Source organism: Bubalus bubalis, chromosome 24 (assembly GCF_019923935.1).
Source record: "Bubalus bubalis isolate 160015118507 breed Murrah chromosome 24, NDDB_SH_1, whole genome shotgun sequence".
NCBI lineage: Eukaryota > Metazoa > Chordata > Mammalia > Artiodactyla > Bovidae > Bubalus > Bubalus bubalis.
This window is the reverse complement of record NC_059180.1, coordinates 7656480-7672960: the sequence shown is the minus strand read 5'-3', so window position 1 is coordinate 7672960 and position 16481 is coordinate 7656480. Positions and strand designations below refer to the sequence as shown.

Genomic DNA, 16481 nt, shown 5'->3' with positions numbered 1-16481 from the left:
ACTCTATAGATCCTGACTCCCCACAAGGAGAATTCAAGTCCTGTGAATTCTCCCACTGAAATGTCTCTGAAATCCCCCGAGCCCCTCATTTTTGCTCTCCACACCTCCTGTCTATTCTAATTCAGGCCATCGTCACCTCTGGTTTCTGATCTGAGTTTCTGATCTGAGCTAGCCTCCCCTCATCCCGGAGGCCTGGGGCCCATACCCACGCAGCACCCCAAGCGTCATCAGCCTGACTTTCTTGGCTGTGTCCCTGATCAGACCCGGAGTCCTTGAAGGTGAGGATCGTGTTGCCCAACAAAGTGCACTTCAGAACCCTTTGGATTTCAGCCTAGTGTTTGCTCAATAAATGTTTGCTGTGTGATCTTCCCTCGTGGTCCAGTGGTTAAGAATCCACCTGCCAATGCAGGGGACGTGGGTTTGATTCCTGGTCAGGGAACTAACATCCCAAGTACGTGCCACAACTTGAGAAGCCCGCCACAGCGCAGCTGTGCCCCACCCCGCAAAAAAAATTTTTGCTACATTCTGGGGAACAAGAAAATGGAAAATTGCCTGAGGACTTACCCCAGGTTAATTTCTCAGGTGGTTCTCCTTCCTGATCTATGTTATTAGATAGAGGTTGTAGATCACTTTAGTCGTGTATGCTGGACAGTAAATATAGATTAACTTCCAAAGGGGAGGAGGAGAAACCGTGCCTTTTGCAGTGATGATGATGGAAGAAACGGTTTCCACACAGCCCTCCTTCCACGCACCTTGGAAACCGAGTCTAGTTAACGTTGGTTTAGTTACGTTCCTATTTTCAAAAGTCAATAGAACGTCTCTCCTCTAACTCAGTTTTTCCCCTCATATGATAAATGTTGAAAACAGAGAATTAAAATAATGATGGTACTTTCTATGCTCCAAACCAGTGTTTCTCAAGGTATTGGTGGTGGGGGTGTGGTGTGGGGATCTAGAGTAGCGTCTCCTGAAGTTCAGTTCAGTTCAGTTGCACAGTCGTGTACGACTCTTTGCGACCCCGTGGACTGCAGCACGTCAGGCTTCCCCGTCCATCACCAACTCCCGGAGCTGGCTCAAGCTCATGTCCATGGAGTCGGCAATGCCATCCAACCATCTCATCCTCTGTCGTCCCCTTCTCCTCCTGCCTTCAATCTGTCCCAGCATCAGGGTCTTTTCAAATGGTACCTGCTTAAAATGCGTAATCATGGCCAGAGCTGTGATGACTCAGTCTGGGGGGGCGTGGCCGAGGTGGGTCTGGGTGTTTCAGGCAGGCTCCTCCCCTGCTGCTGAGCTCTGGGCATTAAAAGCAGCAAAAGTGACTGTGTATACATGCAGGTTTGTAGGTTCTTCCTGCCGTTGGAGCAGTTTTTTCAGATGTGCACAAGTTAACCTGCTTGCTTTCAGTCATTGAGATTTGCTGAGTGACATCTGTTTCGCACCTATGACATCCCAAGTGCCCTGCTGGCACTGGGGGTCACCAAGGAACAGAACACGTGGGTCCTTACTGTCAGAAGCTGAGTGGGGTCTGGGGGCGTGGGGCCTGCGGGTGTGGCAGGGTGCAAGCAGGTGAACCAGTGATGGAGCAGGCAGGTGAAATGGAACAGGTGGTGAGTGGGTGGAAAACTGAGGCCTACGGGAGAGAAGAGGCAGGAAATGCTTCCGGAGGTATGGTCACTGGGAGCAAGAGTGGGAGGCAGAGGTTGGGTTGAAGGCCTTCAGCTCCTATTTTTAGTGTAATGGTGTTTCAGGGAGAAAGCCAATTCTGACTCCCATGTTGGAACTTTTCTTTGACTTGCTTTTCATTGCTTTTATTGTTATAATCATACTCAGTGGCTTGCCTGGAGGACCCTGGAGGCGCCTTTTAAATGCTGGGAAAGATTGAGGGCAGGAGGAGAAGGGGACGACAGAGGATGAGATGGTTGGATGGCATCACTGACTCGATGGACATGAGTCTGAGCAAACTCCAGGAGCTGGTGATGGACAGGGAGGCCTGGCGCGCTGCAGTCCATGGGGTCGCAAAGAGTCAGACATGACTGAGCGACTGAACTGAACTGGAAGTGCCTTCGTTCAGCTCAGAGAGAGGGAGTTTGTCCTTGCCCACCTGTGAATAGACCAGATTAGCACACCCCTTCCCCACTGCTTCTCAGTCTCTATTCTGCCTTTTGACTTTAGTTCCTCATTGCTTCTTTCTCTCTGATTTATAAAAGAACCTGGCATCCAGACCCCAATAAGAAGGTTATTTTGAGGCCCTAGCCCACCACTTCTCAATCTGCTGACTCTCCGATTTAAGTCTCTCCCTTGCTTGCCTCAACACCTTGTCTCTCGGATTCATTGGCCTGTCGTGCGGCGAGCAGAGCTAGCTTGGACTCGGTAACAATGGAAGCCTGACCTTGAGGACTGAACCCCGAGGGGAGGCAATATCTGGTTTCTGCTTTTTTTCACCATGAGGCATGTGGGATCTTAGTTCCCTGACCAGGAATTGAACCTGCGCCCTTGCATTGGAAGCTTGGAGTCTTAACCACCAGATTGTCAGGGAAAGCTCTAGTTTCTGTTAAAAGATCACTCTGGCTGCTGCATGGGGAACAGATTTGGGGGTAGGGGGTGTCGTCAAAATCAAATTCTTGTGCCTGACATGCAGTGAGGCCAAACAAACTGAAACCCTGGCGTTTAGAGCAGAGAAAGGTTTACTAGTCCAGGAGGTGCCAACTGGGCGGATAAGAGGTTTGTCTCAAATCCATCTTGCTGGCTGAAGTGCAAGATTTATAAAGGCAAAAAAAAAAAAAGTAAAGAGGAGGGATCTTTGTGATTTCAGTTTCCTGAAAAGACTCAGTTGCCTGCTTCTCAGTACTTCTGCCGTCCTGTGACTCTGTGTCACTAGCAATCTGTGTGTTCCTGCAAAACAAACTAATAAATCATGGTCTTGTGGTTCCTTAACTTCTTTCTCAGAGAGAGCAAAAGGGATGGTCGAGGCATTTTATTGTTTACTTAGAGCCGAGTGACTGACTGGTTGAGAATTTCCCGGTCAGTCCCTGCTGTTTTCAAGCCCCTTCGGACGTGCTCTTTGTTTCTGTGTTCCCGTCCTTCCCTAATTAGTAACTGCCGGAGTCCAATCTTTGGAACTCAGGGAAGGTCTGCTGCTGCTAAGTCGAGTCAGTCATGTCTGACTCTGTGCGACCCCAGAGATGGCAGCCCAACAGGCTCCTCTGTCCCTGGGATTCTCCAGGCAAGAATACGGGAGTGGGTTGCCATTTCCTTCTCCATTGCATGAAAGTGGAAAGTGAAAGTGAAGTCGCTCAGTCGTGTCCGACTCTTAGCGACCCCATGGACTGTAGCCTACCAGGCTCCTCTGTCCATGGGATTCTCCAATGGCAACCCACTCCAGTACTCTTGCCTGGAGAATCCCATGGACAGAGGAGCCTGGTAGGCTACAGCCCATGGGGTCGCTAAGAGTTGGATATGACTGAGGAAGGTCTAGGAGACTGTAAAGTCTTTTTCTGTAAACAAGAAACAGGGGACATGGAATGGTGTTTGTCCCCAGGAGGGCCCGCAGGGTCCTGCTTGGTTTCAGTCCCGTTTTCTTTGGTTCTCAATCTTGAGTCCCCTCAAGGTTGCAGGACAGAAAGGGTATAAGGTTTTGGATAGAGGTTAATCATAAACCCGGGAGAAACCCTTTCTTTCAGGGGGACTTCGTTTCCGAGGGGCCTGAGTGGGAAGAAGCTGCAGCATCCATCCAAACTAGAGATGCTGGTGGTGTGTGCAGTCGCGTGAATGAGGCAGAGACAGCGAGAGTGAGCAGGTCCAGTGAGATGGATGGATGTGGGGAGGGGGTGGGGAAAAGCAGGAACCAACCGTGACCCTGACTCTGAGGTTAGGGGCTCAAGCAACTGGGTGGAAAGTGGGGCAGTTTACCACGGCAGGAAGATAGAGGAGGAACGTGCTTAGGGGATGTAGTCAAGGGTTTGTTTTTTTTTTTTTTTTGCCATGCTGGGTCTTTGTTGCTGCTTGGGGTTCTCCCTAGTTGCGGTGCGTGGGCTTCTCATTGCGGTGGCTTCTCTTGTTGCGGGGCACAGGCTTGAGGCATGTAGCTGCAGCCTGTGGGCTCAGCTGCTCCACAGCATGTGGAATCCTCCCAGACCAGGGGTCGAACCCATGTCCCCTGCATTGGCAGGTGGATTCTTATCCACTGCGTCACCAGGAAAGTCCAAGTCAAGGTTTCCTTATGCAAAGCTCTCAGTGCTCATTAGACAGCCCAGAGGAGATGGCGGGTGGGTGGGTGGGTACAAAGTCTGGGCTCCAGAGGGAAGGTGCAGCCACAACTCAGAAGACAGGCTGGTATTTAAAGCCACACGTTAGAAACGATCCCCTGGGGCCTGAGTGTTGACGACGGAAGGCAGTGCTCTGGGTCACCCCCATGATTGGGGTTTGAGTGGCAGCGAGACAAGCAAAGGGAGGGCAGGAAGCCCGCCGGGAGGCAGTGCCGTCAGGGGCGCCGGCAGAGGAGTGAAAACGGAACGGAGTGCCACCGAGAGGCCAAACTGCTTCCTAGGCGGCACTAGTGGTAAAGAGCCTGCCTGCCGATGCAGGAGACTTAAGAGACCTGGGTTCCATCCCTGGGTCGGGAAGATCCCCTGGAGGAGGGCATGGCAACCCACTCCAGTATCCTTGCCTGGAGAATCCCATGGACAGAGGAGCCTAGTGTGGGGGTTGAAAAAAGTCAGACGTGACTGAAGTGATTTAGCATCCAAGCACGAACTGCTCCTTCCCTGGGGAAATACAGAGTTAGGTTTCTGTGAGCCTCTGGTCCCATCAATAAAGATCAATACACAACTTTTAACATTTATGATTTTTGGCTGTGCTGAGTCTTGTTGCTGCCCGAGGGCATCTCTGGTTGTGGAGAGCAGGGGCTGCTCTCTGGCTGCACCGTGTGGGCTTCTCCTTGGGGTGACTTCTCTTATTTTGGGGCACAGGCTCTATGGCACGGGCTCAGTAGTTGAGGTGCTCAGGCTCACCTGCCCCGCGGCCTGTGGAATCTGCCTGGACCAGGGGCTGAAGCCATGTCCCCTGCACTGGCAGGCGGATTCTTAACCCCTGGACCACCAGGGAAGTCCCACAACCTTGATTTATGTGTGTTTTTGTTTAAAGACCCTTTCAGCGGTAGATAATACTGATGTACCATCTTTGAACTTACAGGACCTGATTCATGCCTGAGCAAAGCTGCTCTAAGACACACCCAGCCTCCCTGAGCTTAGAAACGCTAGTCTCTGCACTTTAACACGACGCCCGGGGGGCCGTTTAAAATGAAAAAACCATGGAGAAAAAGCACAAAGATGCAGAAAAGGCCCGCCATTAAGTAGACAAGTATGAGCTGAAAGCAGAGGGCTGAGTGTTGCCTTATTTGACTTCAGCTGGCAACCGTGCATCGGGCAACTCAAAATTTCACTGTGCGCATGTCTGCACCTGGCTGCAAAAGTATCGATTTGGGGTTACACATCAAATTGAGTGACTAGGCCAGTTCACAAAAGCAGAAGGTGTGGACCACGAGGAGCAACTGTATTTAAGACTATTAGACGCTGTGACACAAGTCTATATTATTATGCAAACACACGCACATACCACACTCGGGGTGGGGGTGGCTCATTACAGGAGGGCCTTCAGCCTGGCACCCTCTCTGCCAGGTTTGAGCTCTGCACGCCTCTCCCTGCAGCGGCCCAGCCAGTGGCCAGAGCTGGGAGGATGGACACTGCAGTCACACCCGGGTTCAGGTGGCAGCGCTATACTTCCTTGCTGGGGGATAATTTGTCAAACCCGCTTCACCTGCCTTCACTCGTCAAGGTCGTTTAGGCTGGCAGTCCCCTTAGCGGTGCGGAGCCTTCACGGTGAGGTGTTTGCTAAGTAGTCTTCCAGGAGCTTGGAGGCACCTGTGCCCAGTTGGAGCTGAGCTGGTTAAGACCACACAGGACCACTGACCCTCCACGTGGGTGACCTTTTGATGTCAGAGATCCACCCTCAGATGGTGCTAAATGTCTCCATTTTTTTTGGCCTCGCTGGGGGAATTGAGGGGATGGTGCTTGCAGGATCTTAGTTCCCCGATCAGGGATGGAACCTGGGCCTTCGTCAGTGGGAGTGTGGGGTCTGAACCATTAGACCACCAAGGAAATCCCGTGCCTCCATTTCTGAAGGTGCAGAGGCCTGTAGCTGAGTTCCACCTGCGCAGAGCGATGATGACCACACCTTTTCTCAATCACCTGTCCCCACGCCCCCCACGCCGTCCATGCCCGGGACCAGCCTGTTTCTCCATGTGCTCTCCCACAATGCACCCCAAGCCTCTTGCCTTCTGGGAGGCAGACCTGAGGTGTGTTCTCTCTCCTCATTTGGCCGCCTCGTGAACAAACCCTGTCAGCTTGAGCCTCAGCGTCTCGGCGTCTTGGCCTGCTGGGCGTCGGGCAAGATGAAGTGGGTTCGGCGATGGTCTGAGCCGGCTGGGGGTGAGCCCAGACGCGCCTTCTGCCCGGGCGTGATAGCTGGTGCTGTCAGAGCAGCTGCCTCGTCCTTTGGAAGACCTCTTTGGGCGATGCTGTGAAAGTGCTGCACTCAATATGCCAGCAAATTTGGAAAACGCAGCAGTGGCCACAGGACTGGAAAACGTCAGTTTTCATTCCAATCCCAAAGAAAGGCAATGCCAAAGAATGCTCAAACCACCGCACAATTGCACTCATCTCACATGCTAGTAAAGTAATGCTCAAAATTCTCCAAGCCAGGCTTTAACAGTACATGCATGAACCGTGAACTTCCAGATGTTCAAGCTAGTTTTAGAAAAGGCACAGGAACCAGAGATCAAATTGCCAACATCCGTTGGATCATGGAAAAAGCAAGAGAGTTCCAGAAAAACATTTACTTCTGCTTTATTGACTATGCCAAAGCCTTTGACTGTGTGGATCACAACAAACTATGGAAAAATTCTTAAAAGACATGGGAATACCAGATCAGCTCCTGAGAAATCTGTATGCAGGTCAGGAAGCAACAGTTAGAACTGGACATGGAACAACAGACTGGTTCCAAATTGGGAAAGGAGTACATCAAGGCTGTATATTGTCACCCTGCTTATTTAACTAATATGCAGAGTACATCATGAGAAATGCTGGGCTGGATGAAGCACAAGCTGGAATCAAGATTGCCAGCAGAAATATCAATAACCTCAGGTATGCAGATGACACCACCCTTATGGCAGAAAGTGAAGAAGAACTAAAGAGCCTCTTGATGAAAGTGAAAGAGGAGAGTGAAAAAGCTGGCTTAAAACTTAACATTTGGAAAATTAAGATTATGGCACCCGGTCCCATCAGTTCATGGCAAATAGATGGGTAAACAATGGAAACAGTGACAGACTTTGTTTTCTTGGGCTTCAAAATCACTGCAGATGGTGACTGCAGCCATGAAATTAAAAGATGCTTGCTTCTTGGAAGGAAACCTATAATCAACCTAGATAGCATATCAAAAAGCAGAGACGTTAATTTGCCAACAAAGGTCCGTCTAGTCAAAGCTATGGTTTTTCCAGTGGTCATGTATGGATGTGAGAGTTGGACTATAAAGAAAGCTGAGTGCCAAAGAATTGATGCTTTTGAACTATGGTGTTGGAGAAGACTCTTGAGAGTCCCTTGGACTGCAAGGAGATCCAACCAGTCCATTCTAAAGGAAATCAGTCCTGAATATTCATTGGAAGGACTGATGTTGAATCTGAAGCTCCAGTACTTTGGCCACCTGATGCGAGGAACTGACTCTTTGGAAAAGACCCTGATGCTGGGAAAGATTGAAGGCAGGAGGAGAAGGGGACGACAGAGGATGAGATGGTTGCATGGCATCACCAATCAATGGACATGAGTTTGAGTAAGCTCTGGGGGTTGGTGATAGACAAGGAGGCCTGGCGTGCTGTCTTCTATGGGGTGGCAGACTGAGACAAGACTGAGCGACTGAACACACCAGTACCTAGCTTGTTTGGTATTCCTGGCCAGACTGGCGGTGGGGGTTGGGGAGGCAAGGGACAGAGGCCCACCTGGCAGTGTAATGGAAACCAGGGCCCAGCTGCTCAAAAGCCAATAAAAAGAGGCCAGGTTGCTAGAAAGGAAAGTTTGTTTTATTTTGGATGCCAGTGTAGAGAGGGCGCAGGGCAGATACCTGTGGAAAAGCCAACTCCCCCTCCGCCCCTGCTCTGACAATCTGGGGCCAAGAGCTTTTATAGACTGAGGGAGGGGGCTCCATGCAGAAAGAGCACAGTCAGCTCTGACAGTCCTCCTGAAGTTGGCCACGCAGCGGTCTGCCCAGCGTTGTCTTGATTGTGTTAGGTACAGTTGGTCTTCAGTTCCAGGTCGGCTTGTTCCCATTTCCCTGAGGCCAGTTCCTGAAACTGCGGTAGCTTTTGTCACGGCCGTGGGACTTCCCAGGTGATGCAGTGGTAAAGAGCCCGCCTGCCAATGCAGGACATGCAGGAGATGCAAGTTTGATTCCCGGGTCAGGAAGGGTCCCCCTGGAGAAGGAAAAGGCAACCCACTCCAGTATCCTTGCCTGGAAAATTCCATGGACAGAGGAGCCTGGCGGGCTACAGTCCAGGAGGTCGCCAAGAGTCGGCCACGACTGAGGGGCTGAGCACACAGGCATGTCAGGGCTACAGCCTGGTCATCACGTAGTTAACTTCTTCCACGTGATGAGGTTTCAGCATCTATAAGACAGGTCACAGGATATGGCTCAGAACATGCTCTATAGCCCTTGAGAAGGAACTAGGGGTCCTTAACGTATGACTAAACTATGGTTATCTGGTCTCCTTTGACTCTTTTTTTGTCTCTACATCTTCTTACTTCTCTGATTAAACTTAGTCTTTGACTCAAGTTTTTCCACAAAACGCAGGCAGGGGACATGGGGGACAAAGACCATAGGGTCAGCAGAATTTTGGTAAAAAAGTATAAAAGGTCCCAGCTGCTCAGGTATTCCATACCTGGGTTGGATGCCCAGGGCTCTGGTCTTTGGTCTTATTTCTGGTCTGGTTTGTATGTGCCAAGATATCCTTTGGACTCTGGGCCTAAAAACGGATCCTTAAGTTATGTTACAAATTTGCAACTAGATTTGTTCTGTAAATGGAAGAAACACCGGGATGAAATACCTTATGTGCAGTCAATTGTTACTGTATCAGAATAAATGTGCCCGCTAAAGGAGCGGCGCAGCACGGAACTCAGTCCCTGCTAACAGCCCTCCTGGATGGAATGCAGCTGAACGTGTCCCCGAGCCACCTCACACTCCAGTTGTTGTTTTTGATTAACACTAAGTCATGTCTGACTCTCCAACTCCGCGGACTGTGATCCTCCAGGCTCCTCTGTCCGTGGGATTTTCCAGGCAAGAATACTAGTGTGCATTGCCATTTCCTTCTCCAGGAGATCTTCCCCACCCAGGGATCGAACCTGGGCCTCCTACATTGCAAGCGGGCTGTTTACCATCTGAGCTACCAGGGAAGTCCAATTTTACTGTCTAGAAACTGAGCACAGATGAATATTGGTTTGTGCATGACTTACAGGCAGTTAATCAAATTGTGGAAGATACTTGTCCATGAGTCCCTTACCCATACATTCTCGTCACTGCTCTGCTCACACGAGGTTTTTGTTGGTTTACTTACTGGATTTGAAGAATGCTGTGTGTGTGTGTGTGTGTGTGTGTGTGCGCGCGCGCGCACGCATACCCTTGAGATTTGAATCCCAAGAATTGTTTGCTTTTAATGGAAAGATCTAGATACAAGAGTTAAACAACTGTTCTGCTGGACAGGAAGTTCTCAGGGACTTAAAAATTCCTGCACGATATCTGTAGAAATCCTGGCTAAAGATTTGAAGGCCCTTGAACTAAAAGAGGGAGCCCCGCTCTAGTATGAGGATGGTACCATTTGATTGCATGTAAAACAAAGGACCCCTGAGACCAGAATACAGTTTTGACTTTGAACTTTATGGTTGAATGAAGCTGTAAGGTGTCCGAGGAAAAGGCATAGTTCTCTGCTGTCTGTCGACCACTTGGGTTTTGAACTCTCACAAGGACAGAGTCTTGTCCCCTGACAGAAGGGAAGTCTAGCCGGGCTTGCAGTTCCCACTGTCAGGAGACAGTTGTGGGGATTCCAGAGAATGGCTGTGTTCTGAAGCATTTGGACCCACAACTTAAAAAAAATATATTATTTATTTGGCTGTGCTAGGTCTTAGTGGAGAAGGCAATGGCATCCCACTCCAGTACTGTTGCCTGGAAAATCCCATGGGCGGAGGAGCCTGGTAGGCTGCAGTCCATGGGGTTGGGAAGAGTCAGACACGACTAAGCGACTTTGCTTTCACTTTCACTTTCATGCACTGGAGAAGGCAATGGCAGCCCACTCCAGTGTTCTTGCCTGGAGAATCCCAGGGACAGGGGAGCCTGCTGGGCTGCTGTCTATGGGGTCGCACAGAGTTGGACACGACTGAGGTGACTTAGCAGCAGCAGCAGCAGCAGCAGGTCTTAGTTGCCCCATGTGGATCTAGTCCTCGACCAGTGATTGGACCTGGGCCTCCCGCATTGGGAGCTCGGAGTCTTAAGCCACTGGATCACCAGCAAAGTCCCTTTGTGGAGCATGATGGGAAGTGGAAACCATACTATGGAGAACTGTCGACAGAGATCATCCACGCTTTGGCTGGTTCCAGGTCTCCTACACTGATTCCTCCCACTGGGCAGGTGAACCCCGAACAGATCTTAAGCAGCTTTTCAGAATGAAAAGAAATTAAGGCTTGGAAAGACAATTCAATGATCAGGACTTCTCAAAGTTGGGCAAAGGCAGGTGCTGTGCTCTCTCTAGCTGTTGGGCGTCTTTAACGCTTGCTCCTTTAACATGTGTGGCTGTGCTTGATCTTCGGTGCTGTGCTCAGGTTTTGTCTAGTTGTGGTGTGAGGGCTTCTTCTGTTGCAGAGCACAGGCTCTGACTTCAGTGGTCATGGAGTGTGGGCTCAGTAGTTACCGCTCGAGGGCTGAGTTGCCCCTGGCACGTGAAATCCTCCTGGAACATTGATGGAACCCGTGTCCCCTACATTGGCAGGCAGATTCCTACCATCGGGCCACCGGGGAAGTCCTGGTGGTGGTGGTGTTCGGTTGGTCAGTCACGTCCGACTCTCTGTGATGTAATGAGCTGTAGCACGCCAGGCTTCTCTGTCCTTCACCATTTCCCAGAGCTTGCTGAAACTCATGTCCTTTGACTCAGTGATGCCATGCAACCATCTCATCCTGTCGTCCCTTTCTCCTCCTGCCTTCAGTCTTTCCCAGCATTAGGGTCTTTTCTAATGAGTCAGCTCCTCACATCAGGTGGCCAAAGTATTGGAGCTTCAGCATCAGTCCTTCCAATGAATATTCAGGACTGATTTCCTTTAGGATTGACTGGTTTGATCTCTTTGCAGTCCAAGGGACTCTCAAGAGTTTTCTCTAACACACTTCAAAAGCATCAATTCTTTGGTGCTCAGCTTTCTTTATGGTCCAACTCTCACATCCATACATGACTACTGGAAAAACCATGGCTTTGACTATACAGACCTTTGTCCAAGCTGTTGGAAATTTCATCCGAAATCGTTTTCTGTATGTAATGATACCTACCTCTTGTCCTGCCTGTCATTAATTTTTCAGCTGTCCCTAACTTCACTGTGACTTCCGATGTGACATATCTGATTAGTCTAATCAACAGAATTTCCTGTCCTGTTTTTCCTTGTTTAAGCTGAAATTTAGTCCTTGTGACCTCAGATTAAAAAAAATAATAATAATCCTTTTCTACCGTCAAGGTTCTGTTAGGTGAGAATAGAAAACATACGGATTTTTCCAGCTTGTGTTCGTTCCATATTTAGTATCTAAGTGTTTCAGCCAAACTGCTAATGATTGGGACTCTCCAGTATGTAAGGAGGTAAGACACTGATTCCTTGGCTTGACTGTGTCCTAGATGAGATCCGGGGCCTAAATTTTAACAGTGTGCAGTGTCCCCCTCAGAGCTGGTCTTTGTCTGCCGTTCTGATTATCAGTCTTGGGCCCGTGACAGTTGGTACAGAGGTGGTTATCTGTTTATTGGGATCAAAGTGCTCACTGGAAACTGGGAACAAGAGGATGTTTAAATGAGCACTCAACAGCTGCATTCGTCAAGCCCTTGTTAGCCCTGTGCTTTTTAAAAAACTTTTAATTGGAGTACAGTTGATGTACAAGGGTGTGCTGTTACGAGGGCGGCTTCCCAGGTGGCTTGGTGGTAAAGAGTCCGCCTGCCAATGCAGGAGATGTGGGTTCAGTCCCTGGGTTGGGAGATCCCTTGGAGGAGGAAATGGCAACCCACTCCAGTATTTTTGCCTGGAGAATCCCATGGACAGAGGAGCCTGGTGGGCTACCGTCCATGGGTTCACAGAGTCGGACACGACTGAGTGAGCATGTGCCAACACTGATAAGAGGCAGAGGGCTAACACAGCTCTGTAAATCTGTCATCGCCCCTCCACTCTCAAGACTGAGGAATGATCAGAAGATACGGGGGAATGAAACTGAGGGCAATTATCAGCCAAATCCATTTCCTCTGCCTGCATTAATCAGGGTCATTTGTTCTGAGATATGCGTGTCAATGAGAAGCACAGAGCCTAAACGGTGTTTGTCAGTTGTTTCCCGGGGGCTTGGAGTCCGCTGTGTCTAGTTTGAGCTGAGCTGGCTAAGGCTGGATAGGACCAATGACTCTCCAAATGGGCCGGCCCGTGTGTCCACCTGGTGACCTTCTGACCTCGAAGGGTAACCCTCAGCTGGTGCTGTAAGCAGATCCACTTTTGAGCGTGCAGAGGCCCGTAGCTTAGTTGCGCCTGCGCAGAATGGCGGTTGTCATAGCTTTCTCCAGTTCCCCATCCCCACTACCCCCACGCCTCAGGCCGCCTCGCTTCTTTACACCGTGAACACCAGGAGCCCTTCCCCTTCCAGGAGGTGAACCTCAGAGACGTGTTGTGTCTTGTCGCTTGACTGCCTTGTGAATAAACCCTCTCTGCTGGAAACCCTGGCATCTCAGCATTTTGGCTGCTGCATGTTGGGCAAAATGATCCTGGTTTGGTAACTGTCACAAAGGGCATTAATCTTTTTTTTTGGGGGGGTGGGTCTCTCTCCTCCTCACTGATGACACCTAATTGTTCCCTTTTTCTAAACATTTTTCATTTCTGAAGAAATGAAACTGAGCAGGACTCGGGGGCTGGGCTTCTTGGGGATGGCCTCTTGTGTGTAGGTTTACTGCTGTAGAGCGAAGTGATTCAGGTGTGTGTGTGTGTACACATTTTAAACATTTTCCATTATGGTTCATCACAGGATATTGAATATAGCTCCATGCCATACAGTAGGACCTTATCTATTCTAAATATAAAGACTTCCACCTGCTAACCTCAACACCCCCTCCCCCGTAACCACCAGTCTGTCCTGTGTCCGTGATTCTGTTCCACAGGTGCATTTGTGTCGTATTACACATACATGATATCATATTCTTTTTCCGGCACTCACTGAACTGGGAGCAGAGTTAACCACTGGACTGTTAGGGAAGTCCCCATCTCTGACTTCACTTAGTATGATCATCTCTAGTTGGATCCACGTTGCTGCCGATGGCATGATTTCATTTTGTATGGCCAAGTATTTTCCACTGTACATATGTACATCTTTATCCAGCGATCTGTCGATGGTCATTCAGTTTGTTTCCATGTCTTGGCTATTGTGAGTAGTGCTACGAGCATAGGGGTGTGTGTACCCTTTTAAACGACAGTTGAGTCTGGGTATACGCCCGGGAGTGGGGCTGCTGGTGCAGTTACTTTGTGTTGTTGCACCGAGGGGCATGTCAGCCCCTGGCCGGCTGTGGCTCTCGGATCCAGTCCAGCAGCGGTCTGAGCAGCTGTGTCGCTAGGACGGCTCTGAGTGCTGACTGCCGACTTGGCGTCCCTGGCCCACGGCAGTTTCGGTTCTGTGGTGAAGGACACAAGGACACAAGGCTCCAGTTCTGGTCTGGGAGACGTCACCAGTGAGCAGTCGGACTCTGCGTGCGATCACACCAGGGCATCTCCCCTACTGGGCTCCTGGGGCTGGAATCTGTCCCCCTTGGTGTGGGGGGAGGGGCGCAGGGGGGAAGCACAGGTCATCTGGTTTTGAGCACAATGCTGCTCTAAGTGGAGCCTTCTCTTCTGGGTTGAGGAATCCCTCAGCCACCCCGCACTGCGTGGGCCACTTGGGAAACTCCTCATTAAACCATGGCTGGCTGTCGTTACCCTTCTCTGTAACAACAGATAGGAAATCTTCCATCCTCGTGCTGGGAAATGTGATCTGAGGGGCCTCTGAGCGCTGGATTGCCTGGTTCTGATCTGTTTCTCATAATACCAGCTCTTTGAAAAGATAAGAAAGGAGAACTCTATTGCCTCTTGTTAGTCCCCTAGGGTGTCTTACAAAACTGGGAAATTTTCAGCTAGATCTCTACAAAAAGAAAGATGACTTCGGTGTAACACCACGTGGCCACAATGTTATTTAGACCTCTGGAGAAAAATGGCTAAAACTCTTGACATTCTAATTGTTTCCTTTTTGCATATGCAGTTAGAGAAATCTGGCTTGATAAAATTTTTCAAAATTCCGACTCCGAGAGCAAAAGTTTTCCTAGGTACAAAGCCGAAATTGTAACTCCCATTTCCTTTAAACGCAAACACAGCTCACACTGTCTGAGACTATGGTTTTAGCTTAATAGGTAGAACCTGAACTGAAAGGAAATGGAAAAGCCTTTTAAAATCAAGTGAAATTTATTTCAACTGCTATAAGTTAATGTGTTAAAACTACATGAGAAGTATTATCAAATGAGTGATAAGCCCTAAGTAATATTGTATGGGTAAATGTCATTAAGTGTTCTAGAAACTATACCATTGTTATCAATCTTAATTGGATGGTATTGTTATCAATCTTAATTCTTGTTAACACATTACTGACTGGGGAATTTTTGCAGAAACGAATGCCTCTGGCCAGCAATTTGTTATGTAAGCGAATGTGGAAATGTCTTTGATCAATAGTGTTCAGATAAAAAAGACGTATTAAGACGTCTCTGGTCAGTAAGTAGTTAAAATACTGTCTGTCGAAGCAACTTGATTAGGCTTGTCAGCTGCACTAATCATATCCTTAACTGTGCCTTTTCAGGTCCCTCGTCATTCACAGGTGACACTTCACTGATGCTTTTGCAAAAATGCTTCATCTTTAAGAAGGCTCACAGAAAGGATTTTCTGGCAAGCACAAGATTCTGATAACTTCCAGATCATACCGCTGAACTGGGTGAGAAATTAATTCTAATGGAAACCCTGATGGTTTCATCAAACTGTTAATAAGATCAAGGATTAGTTACATGGGCCTGAGTTAACTGATGAATATAGTTATAACCGTTTTTAGTCTGTATCTTCTAGACATAAGGAAATCTTTAAAAAAAATTAAATTTGATATTCCTTAGGAAAAATTCTGGCACAGTAGATTTAAGAGAGACTATACGATCAATTACACTTAGGTAAATAATCAGGCCAAGTTTATCCAAAAGACTTAATTTGGCAGTGTCAGTCGCTCACTCGTTTTCGACTCTTTGCAATCCCATGGACCGAAGTGTCCATGGAATTCTCCAGGCGAGAATACTGGAGTGGGTTGCCATTTCCCTCTCCAGACGATCTTCCTGACCCAGGGACTGAACCCAGGTGTTCTACGTTGCAAGCAGATTCTTTACCGCCTGAGCCACAAAGGGTAATTTAGAGAGATTATGTTTTGATGACATACCTTTGTGGAGACTGAGGTTTTGTATATGCTGAGGTTGCTGTATTAGATGACCTTGTTGTTATGTTATATTATAAAGCCTAAGTTTTAAAGGAATATTCCAAGCTTGTTTCTGAAGCTGATCACAGTAATCTGTCTTTGGATGAAGATCAGATGCCCTGTGATCCACAACCAGGAGATTATACATACTGGAAAAGACATCATTTATTCAGACTCTCTCCAACCTAAATGAAAGATCTGTCAGGTATCTAGTAGCTCGTGCACAGTGGAAACGGAAAGAAACTGACTCTTGAATGAACTACTTCCCACTTAAGGGCTTCTGCACTGGACTGGTCTATAGAAAGGACTGCTGACCTCCAAAAGCGCTGACCCCAGGATGAGAAAGAGAACCCAGTGTAGACAGCTGAGCCAGGAATCTGAGCCGGGTCTGTACGATCCACCGTAATTCAACTGAACTGTTCACCAACTGTCTCCCTCTCAAAACAGAAAGTTTTACTTCCAATCATACTTCTGACTCCAATGTTCAAGACAGAAAATTCTGTCAAGTTGAGTACTCATGACATTTATCACCACTTGCTTTTAACTCTACTCTAAAAGCCTAAGTACGATGTTTGTGTGACAATTTGGTATAAATGATAATGTATAGCCTATAAAATTAGCACACCTGTGAGCTGGTTCAC

General features: G+C 48.6%; 1 protein-coding gene and 1 long non-coding RNA gene across 2 annotated transcripts in view; one reads left to right on the top strand and one right to left on the bottom strand.

Moving 5' to 3' along the window:
- LOC112581803 overlaps positions 1-16481 on the top strand; it is a 21161-nt gene extending 4680 nt beyond the window's left edge. Inside the window, exon 2 of the long non-coding RNA XR_003106439.3 lies at positions 15187-16481. This is a non-coding gene — a long non-coding RNA (uncharacterized LOC112581803). The remainder of the gene's footprint in view (positions 1-15186) is intronic.
- Positions 8104-16481, bottom strand: part of PRKRIP1 (PRKR interacting protein 1) — a 45405-nt gene continuing 37027 nt past the window's right edge. The window contains exon 6 of the mRNA XM_025275090.3: positions 8104-8707. Coding sequence (XP_025130875.1) covers positions 8676-8707 — 32 coding nt within the window. The 3' untranslated portion in view covers positions 8104-8675. The remainder of the gene's footprint in view (positions 8708-16481) is intronic.